General features: G+C 42.1%; 1 protein-coding gene across 1 annotated transcript; it reads left to right on the top strand.

Moving 5' to 3' along the window:
- The first annotated feature begins 2,845 nt into the window (after positions 1-2,845).
- Positions 2,846-4,617, top strand: LOC136576641 (hemoglobin subunit beta-2-like). Its single transcript, XM_066576117.1, has 3 exons — positions 2,846-3,078; positions 3,547-3,769; positions 4,357-4,617. The coding sequence occupies exons 1-3, from the start codon at positions 2,861-2,863 to the stop codon at positions 4,483-4,485; spliced, it is 570 nt and encodes a 189-aa protein (XP_066432214.1). The 5' UTR covers positions 2,846-2,860; the 3' UTR covers positions 4,486-4,617.
- Positions 4,618-8,970: the final 4,353 nt, after the last annotated feature.

Raw genomic sequence — 8,970 nt, 5'->3', positions numbered from 1 at the left:
TGCATATAAACACCGCACATATGCAATGTAATTGCGTATCTACAGCATTTACTATGAGACCATAGAGAACTATAGGGCTCTATCGCATGTCATACTCAGAAAAATACAACATGCTGTGTTCTTTTTATGCTCTCACTACACGCAATGAACATATGCAAGTGGGAATGGATCAATGAAAATCAATGTACTTTCATTGACTCCAATCACCGCATATTATGCATGTGCACAATACATAATGAAATTAGGTTTGTGTGAGCCTGCCCTTATAATATTAACATAAAGTAGATTTCATATGGTAATTGGTACTTATTAACTATTTGATGTGTCATGACAACCTGCCTTACAAGCAGGTTAAAATTACCAATTTTGGACTTTTCTTTTTAGAAATGTAAAACTAATGCAGATCTAACATAAAGTACGACGTGTCACGATAAGAACAGTCTTAAAACTACTTGGATAAGTAAAAGCATTTCACAGTTCTTACCACGTAAAGTGACACATGTGAATATATAAAAATAGGGCTGCGTCTGCAAAACCCAAACTAGCTGTGAGTCTAAGGAGTTAGGAGACAAATCTAGCTTTAACTGCAGTTTTCTGTCATTTTGTTGACTGCGCGATTTACATACCTGATAAAGGGGTGGTGAAGTGCTTTCTAGAGGAACTTCACTTCTGCATTACAAGAAATTAACCCAATAAGGACCAAGCACCGTAAATTTAATTTAATTTTACCTGGGCTTTAATCGAGGCTGATAGCAAAAAACATGGCGCAGGATGAAAGCTCCTGCTCTTCCAATCTATCAGAGTGCAAAACAAAAAACAACTTTTTTGGACACTTTCCCTTATTCGCATAAAAAACACTAAAAATAAAAGAAACCTCATATTTGGTATCATCGTATCCATAACAACCTGTACAATAAATTGAACACACTATTTCTGAATGGCAAAAACCCCTAATAAACAAGCGGAGATAAAATGCTTATTTGGTTTTTTTGCCTCCTAAAAAAAAGCAATAAAAGTGATCGAAAAAGCCGTACGTACCCCAAAATGATACCAATAAAAGCTACAGCTTGTCATGCACATAAGCAAGCCCTCGGAGAGTTCCATCCATGGAAAAATTACAAAATTATGAGACTTTAAATCCAATGATGTACAAAAAAAAAAAGTTGTTTTAGGGCTCAGTCAAATGAGTGAATTTATCACACAGGTATGGGTGCGTGAAAAAGTTTGCACAATGCGTTTAAAAAAAAACCACATGACCGGGTGCATTTGCACTCACATGTCCTATCTTTTGCAGGTGCGAATTTTTATCGCTTGTAGAAAACGGACATGTGACCGCTTTCATTGGAAAGCCTTGGTTCTAATAGATCCGGTTTAAAATCGCGACTATACATGTGTGAAAATTTTGCTCGGCTGACTAAGCCGTTAGTGTGCAAAACTGGAAAAGCCCCCCAAAAATAACTTTGGCATTGCCGTAATCGTACCAATCCGCTGAACAAAAATCATCATGTCACATATACTGCATGATTAACGTTGTAAAAAAAAGCCCCATAAAACTTGGTGTAATTGTTGTATTTTCTCTCCCGGCCCTCCAAAAATAATTAAGAAAAGTCTTACAATACACCATATGTACCCGAAAATGCTAGGAATAAAAACTACGGTTTGTCATGCAAAAAATAAACCCTCATACGGCCGCGTCGATGGAAAAATAAAAATGTTATAAATTTTGAAAAGTGGAGATGAAAAACCACATAAAATAACTAAAAATAAGCGATGTCCTTAGACCTCATGCCTACGGCCGTGATGGGCTCTGCAAGCGGACTATCGCAGCGGAGTCCGTCACAGCGCCCCCCAAAGACCCCATACTCCGGATCCACTGCGTGGCTACCGCATGACAATGCCAGCATGCTGGCAGGGTCATTTGACGCGCCAGTAGCGTCATATGATGTGGTGGGCGTGGCGCGTATTCACGCTATACTTCCACTGTGCTACAACGGAAGTATAGAGTGACGGGCGACTTCCATTGACTACAATGGAAGCTGTCCGCGCGTATTCCCACGGCAAATAGGATATGCAGCAGGTAATTTCACGCAGCGGAAATACGGCCGTGGGCATTAGCCCTAAAGGGGTTAAAGTCCTATACACTAGTCTTTTTAATTCAATAGAAGTCTATTATTTATAGTATGTTGTATCAATAAACACAAAGTATCAGTAAGGGCTCGTTCTCATCTGCGTTAGGGCTTTTTGTTTCTTTGTTCCATTTTGTTTCCATTCATCTCAATGGGTTTTCAAAAAAACATAATGCTTTCAGTTTGCTTCCATTGCATCATGTTTATATTTTTAATGGCACAAACAGCGCTGCCGACTGCGTTATTTGATTCATTTAAAAAAAAAAAAACGAAAAATAACAGGAAGGAAGTGAGCTGTAAGCATTCAATTTTTTGAAAGCCCATTGAAATCAATGGGTGAAAAAGGAAATGTTTCATTCATTTCGTTTTTTCTGTTCAAAAAAAGGAAGAGAGAGTCAGAAAGTCCTTGTAGAATAGAATAGTCAATTTATTGAGCACTTTTGGAAAGTTCTCATACTGATGTGGTTATTAGGACGGCACAGTAGAACTGTACATGGTTGTGATGCCCTTGTTGCTATTATGGCTGTGTCTTAAAGCAAGTACTCACATACAGTTATGTGGAAAATATATCTATGTACAAAACTGAATTAGTATTTATTGAACTTGTTAATTCTAATTTCTTTTAAATTCACCACGTCTATTATTGATGATGTGTTGTATCACTACGTACAGTACAGCAGCCAATGTGCTGACCAGTTTTGAAAAGTTATCAGATGGATGCGGTTAGTAGGAGGATGACGTGGCAGAAATGTAGATGGGTGGACTGCAGGAAGGTCACTATAAAAAGGGCACTCAGTGTCCAGGATCCACAACAACCTGCAAGAGCTTCATCTCTAACATACTCCAACCCAACAGCAACAATGGTGCACTGGACTGCAGAGGAGAAAGCTGCCATTACCTCCACCTGGGCCAAGGTTAATGTTGAAAGGGATGGTTGTGATGCCCTGTCAAGGTAACAGCATGAATATATTCTATGTCTATTATTACACCGTAGTACTAATATTTATTACTTAAAGAACAGTGTAATATTTAGTTTACCTAGCACAAATTTTTTGTTTCCTAGGTTCTTTTTTCCATGCTTCCTATAGCTTTATGTAGAGCAGATCAATCATTCTATACAGAATAGTTATGAAACTTTCTAATATTACTCTCCTCTCCTTTTGAACATCTCTGCTTGCTGTTGGTGACTGGGAACATTCACATATGCAAGTTTAATACAACATTTGAAATTCGCAAAAACTGATCTTTCCTGTTCAGCCTAAAAAATGTTTATGCTAGATTGAGGTTTTTTCAATTCTAAAACTTTTATTGAATATTGCAAACCCTCCATATATAATAGAACTTGTAGGATACATAATCATATTTAAGCATGGTAGTTTCTGACAATGCACTTGAACTAAATTCTATTTTTTCCCATCAGGCTGCTCTGTGTGTTCCCCTGGACCCAGAGATACTTCAGCACCTTTGGAAACCTGTCCAATATCACCGCCATCTCTGGCAATCCCAAGGTCAAGGGTCATGGCAAGAAAGTGCTCACAGCTGTTGGTGATGCCATCCAACACATAGATGATGTGAAACATTACTTGGCGGACCTTAGCAAGTTTCATGCTAGGGAGCTCCATGTGGACCCTGAGAACTTCAAGGTACAGATGTACAAATACTTATTTTTTTCTGAAATGTAAAGGAATTGAATGTTCCGATAGTGAAAGTGTACAGTATGTATCCAAATGTACAGTATGGTCGGTTCACGCTAGTGGAGCCAGTAAACACACAAGCACTGTCCCATATTATAGCTTTACAGTCTGATTACATTGCTACTATCATTAATCACTAGCCAGCTAGATTATCATTCATTGACTTTCTCTTTCCCGCCAGTGCAAAAATTGCTCAAAGAAAACACCCCTTATTGTCTATTAGCATAGAGCCATGTAGTGCAAGAACTGCTTGTGTCCGCTAAAGTGGAAGATGCTGTTTGTTACCACCAGCTCTTCGCTCTGACTCATAGAGGAGAATCCCAAATGGGGTAACTTCCTCTATGGCGTTAATATACTTATTAGGACATATCTACAGGAATTAATTTTGTGAGAAAACTCTTTAAATGTAATTCTTATAGAGCAAAAATGAATGTCTCCCATACATGACATCACTAATCTCCCTCTTGCATCTACTTTATAAACAGACTTACTGGGTTCTTAAGGCGGCTAACAAACTTTGTGTTCTTCTTTTACAGCGCTTTGGAGAATGTCTGGTCGTCGTTTTGGCTTCCAGGTTGGGAGCTGCATTCACCCCTCAGGTCCAGGCCGCCTGGGAGAAGTTCATCAATGCCTTGGTTGCTGCTCTGAGCCACGGCTATTTCTAATTCATCATGATGTCATGAAGTCTGTGGGCTTGTAATAAAAATGACTTTTAGAATAACAAAATTGTTACATTTGTGTTCTTTCTTATAACAACTTGTAACAAACACAATATCAAATAAATAAGCAAAAACTAACCACGTCACTCTCATAGGTGTCTGTATATAAAGCATATTACATACCTTTTAGCCACTTACATTGTAGGAATATTCTGTACAGGATGGACTTTAGTATATGTGGCACTTGTCATACATTGTTATAGTTCCATGTAGTTAAAACATGGGCAAAGTGTTATCCAAGTTTAACTCTCCTATATGAACCTCAGCGCTGGTTCCAGGAAGTTACTATGATAAACTGTGTCTCTGTGAATAGTAAATATCAAATGCAGTATATGTGAAGATCAAATATGAGTGCTAAGCTAGCTTATTAAAATCACCCCACTCCCACCATATATGTGAATATGGTTGCCATCCTGCATTTCTTGCTTGCAGACAAATGAGCAGTGCAATCAATGCAATATTTTTGCTAATCAGCAGCCTTAAAGGAATTAAAACTGGACTAATTCCTTATCTGCAGGCTGCAGTTTCCAAATTTGCTCTGTGCTGGCTATTTAAAGTGGTTTTGCAGCATCAAACTATTGATGGCCTTTTCACAGGATAAATCATAAATACAGGGTGGGCCATGGAAAAGCAGCCTGACACAACACTGTTAAGGAATATCTATTTCCACATAGCTGGATTAGTCCCAGAGTAATCCGTGAAATCATAGACTGATGTATGTGACCTGCTGGAGTGCACAGCGCTCATGATCCAGCTGATGCAATCATGAACAGCCTGTAGACCACACATGTCAAACAGAAGGCCAGTGGGCTAAATCCGGCCTGCCGCCTCATTTTATGTGGCCCGCCAGCCATGCATCAAACCTAATTGTACTCACCCTGTCTGCAGCTCTGGTCTGGCAGCAGCAGGGCAGTCTGTGATCGCTGACCTTTTCCCTATGACATCTGTGTGCACTGTCCTGTATGCAGCACAGGTCCTGAGTGGAGAGGTCAGCGGTCGCAGACTTAGCAACGGCTGCTGCCGCTGGACCGTAGCTATAGTGGACTGCCTGTAGAGAGGTTGCTATTAATACTGGGGCCACCATGGGGGCTGCTATTACTACTGGGGCAACTATGGGGTCACTATTAGGCTTTGTTCACACGAATATTGTCAGGGATAAGCAGTGCCTGAATAATAAAGTCCTACAATGACTAAATAAGGGTGGTTTCTATGTTGAATAGGATGGCCATGCTGTTCTGACCAGGTATGGCATGTACATTTCAATAGACTATATATTATCATATATTCAGTAGAATTGGGCTTGTATTAAAAATGTGGGTTATTCAAGCTATAGTGTTATTACTTATCCTCCTATCTTTCATTTAGCTTTGGAATTGAACAGAAGTACATAACACGATTGGAGACTTTATACAAATTAACTCTTCAATATCTTTCTTGTAAATATTCTTTTGATTTTGTGCCGGTCATGTGTTCTTTCTTCCGGCAGTGCGGAGAGTCGCCCGCACCTGCAGTGCGGCCGTCTTATAGTGCAGGAACACGCACGGATCGGCACCCGTGTGACTGAGGTCTTTATAAGGCTCCTTGTGGGATGCAGCCTGTGGAGAAAAGGAGCGCACCCTGTAGAATCCTGAAAGCCCAACGTAGTTGAAATCAGTGGAAGCCGTCGGATCCGCGGTACAGCCACAGCTGTCATTGTTGACATGCCGCAGATCCACGGGAAAGCAGGAGAGTTTTAAAAAGATGCATCCGCCGTACTGAAGAAAGAGGATCCGGCCGGCACGGAGGAGACCCGCGCTGGATCTGGACAGGTGAGAAAATGCATTTTCTTGTCCATGTCTGCAGGCACGGCTGGATTACGCTGCGGGATTCAGCAGATGGAATTTGTGCATGCAAGTTGACATGAGGCTGAAGGTCTGCAGCTGTCAGGGCATGCTGGGAGTTATAGTTCACTATGATGATTGGGGATTCCCACAGCGTTGTTGAGAAGGCGGGGCTCAGGCAGTGAGGGTACACCCCAAAGTACTAATGTGCCTAGATGTTATCTCAGCCAGATTCTGCATCTATATAAACAGAAAACTATCCAAGATGCTGTGTGTGCAGCTGATGTGCTGTGTTGTACACCACTAGGGGGGGATATTCACTGGTTCCCTGTGGGCCATTCCAAGCCTGTCACTAGTCATAGAGCAGTGGACAATAATGATCCACCATAGTGCCGCCAAAATAACAAAGGGATAAAAAGAAATCCAATACTCACCTACAGTACACAAGTGTGACTATATGTGAATAGCTACATTCCAAACTCTTTATTTCTGGTCTTAAGTAAGCTTCAGCGCCATTCTCTCTCTTTCTCTCTCTGCATACATTTATAATACTATACTAGTTCTTCCTGCTACAAGCAGATCCTTTTTCTCTACTTCACTTCTATGATATGTTGGTGTGTCACATTAGGGAGCTTTTATACGAATCAGAATTAGTCTGCGCGAACATTTCTGTTTGATAATTATATCCCAATGGGCTTAAATTTCAAACCTGTTAAAATCTCCGCATCTTTATTTCAAAACTGCAAGATTAAGGCTGGCTGCACACGGACGGATTTCCGCCGCGTAATTCGCAACCTAATAGCTCAGGGCTCACGGTACGGAATTCCGCCGCGAATTATGCACCATGAAATCTCCCATCCTCACCCGCGGCATGCTCTATTTGCCGCGGGTGCACTCGTGGACAGCTTTCATTGCAGTCAATGGAAGCCGTCCGTTCACGCTATCTTCCACTGTAGCACAGCGGAAGATAGCGTGAAATTGCCTCTCCGTCTACCGCCGCGTCATGTGATGCAGTGGGCGTGTCATGTAACGTGGCCGGCATGTCACATGACGCTGCGGCGCGTCACGCCGAAGCGTCATGTGGGAACGAGGACGCCGGATCCGCAGGTAAGTTTGGGGGTCTTTGGGGGGCGCTGTGACGGGCTCACGGCCGTGTGCAGCCGGACTAAGTTCTACAGTGGAAAGGCTTTCTACTGCGGCATCGGGGCGCCTTTACATGGGCGTATTTGTGAGTGCAATATGCAGAGAATAGAACATATTGATTTCAATTTTGTATGTTCACAGTTCCGTATTTTGAGTCATGCAAAAAAAAACAAACAAACAAAAAAAAAACAAAACATTTTCTACACATTTGGGCCACTCTGGACACATGGACGAGAAACTCACAAGATTTGTGCATTGTAATATGCACAAATCTCATGCAAATATGAACCCCAATTTTTCTGAATGGAGTCATCTACACGAGCAATGAAAAAATCATGGCAGGCTCTATGTTTTGGCGTTCCTCGGATTGCATCGCTGATTGATTTCAATGGGACCTTAAATACATTGCATGGCTCTTCCATGCCGATGCGCGTGGAACATGTGCAAGAGAATCGGAACTTCACAGATGCGATGAAATGCTTTTCCCTGAAAATCACCGCGCATCAGTGGGTAAAACGCAGGTTGCCGAGCACAATATTGGGCTGAGTTTCTCGGCCCCATATAGTACTCGCATGTGTGTCGGTAGTCTTACACACCAAAGGTCCACATAGAAGTCAATGATGGGGCGTGTGCAAATGCGAGCACAATACCTAACTAATTAGTCATTTCAAGTGCTGTGTCTTGTTTGCAGCTCACAAATAAACATGTCCTGTGGTAGGAAAAATGCAGTAAAATACACCGATACACGCACAAAAGAGCCTCGTTCAGTGCACAAAATGCAACATGGGGTGCCTGCAAATGCGTATATGCTTGTATGAAAGAGTCCTTAAAGGGGTTGTCCCGCGCCGAAACGGGTTTTTTTTTTTTTCAATAGCCCCCCCGTTCGGCGCGAGACAAACCCGATGCAGGGGTTAAAAAAGAAAACCGGATAAAGCTTACCTGAATCCCCGCGCTCCGGTGACTTCTTACTTACCTTGTGAAGATGGCCGCCGGGATCTTCACCCTCGGTGGACCGCAGGTCTTCTGTGCGGTCCATTGCCGATTCCAGCCTCCTGATTGGCTGGAATCGGCACGTGACGGGGCGGAGCTACAAGGAGCCGCTCTCCAGCACGAGCGGCCCCATTCAGAAAAGAAGAAGACCGGACTGCGCAAGCGCGTCTAATCCGGCGATTAGACGCTGAAAATTAGACGGCACCATGGAGACGAGGACGCTAGCAACGGAACAGGTAAGTGAATAACTTCTGTATGTCTCATAATTAATGCACGATGTACATTACAAAGTGCATTAATATGGCCATACAGAAGTGTATAACCCCACTTTGTTTCGCGGGACAACCCCTTTAAGGATGTCTTGCAGAATTGTTGTTGGTTTCTAACTCACAGGAGATGTAATTCTGTAAAGAAATTGCACAAGATGTTTCGCCAACGCAGTTAAAAAACCACACTAATTGCCAAAATCTGCATTTGC

Source organism: Eleutherodactylus coqui, chromosome 8 (genome assembly GCF_035609145.1).
Source record: "Eleutherodactylus coqui strain aEleCoq1 chromosome 8, aEleCoq1.hap1, whole genome shotgun sequence".
In the NCBI taxonomy this organism is placed as follows: domain Eukaryota; kingdom Metazoa; phylum Chordata; class Amphibia; order Anura; family Eleutherodactylidae; genus Eleutherodactylus; species Eleutherodactylus coqui.
Note: the sequence above shows the minus strand (reverse complement) of the source record. Positions and strands in the feature narration are given on the sequence as shown.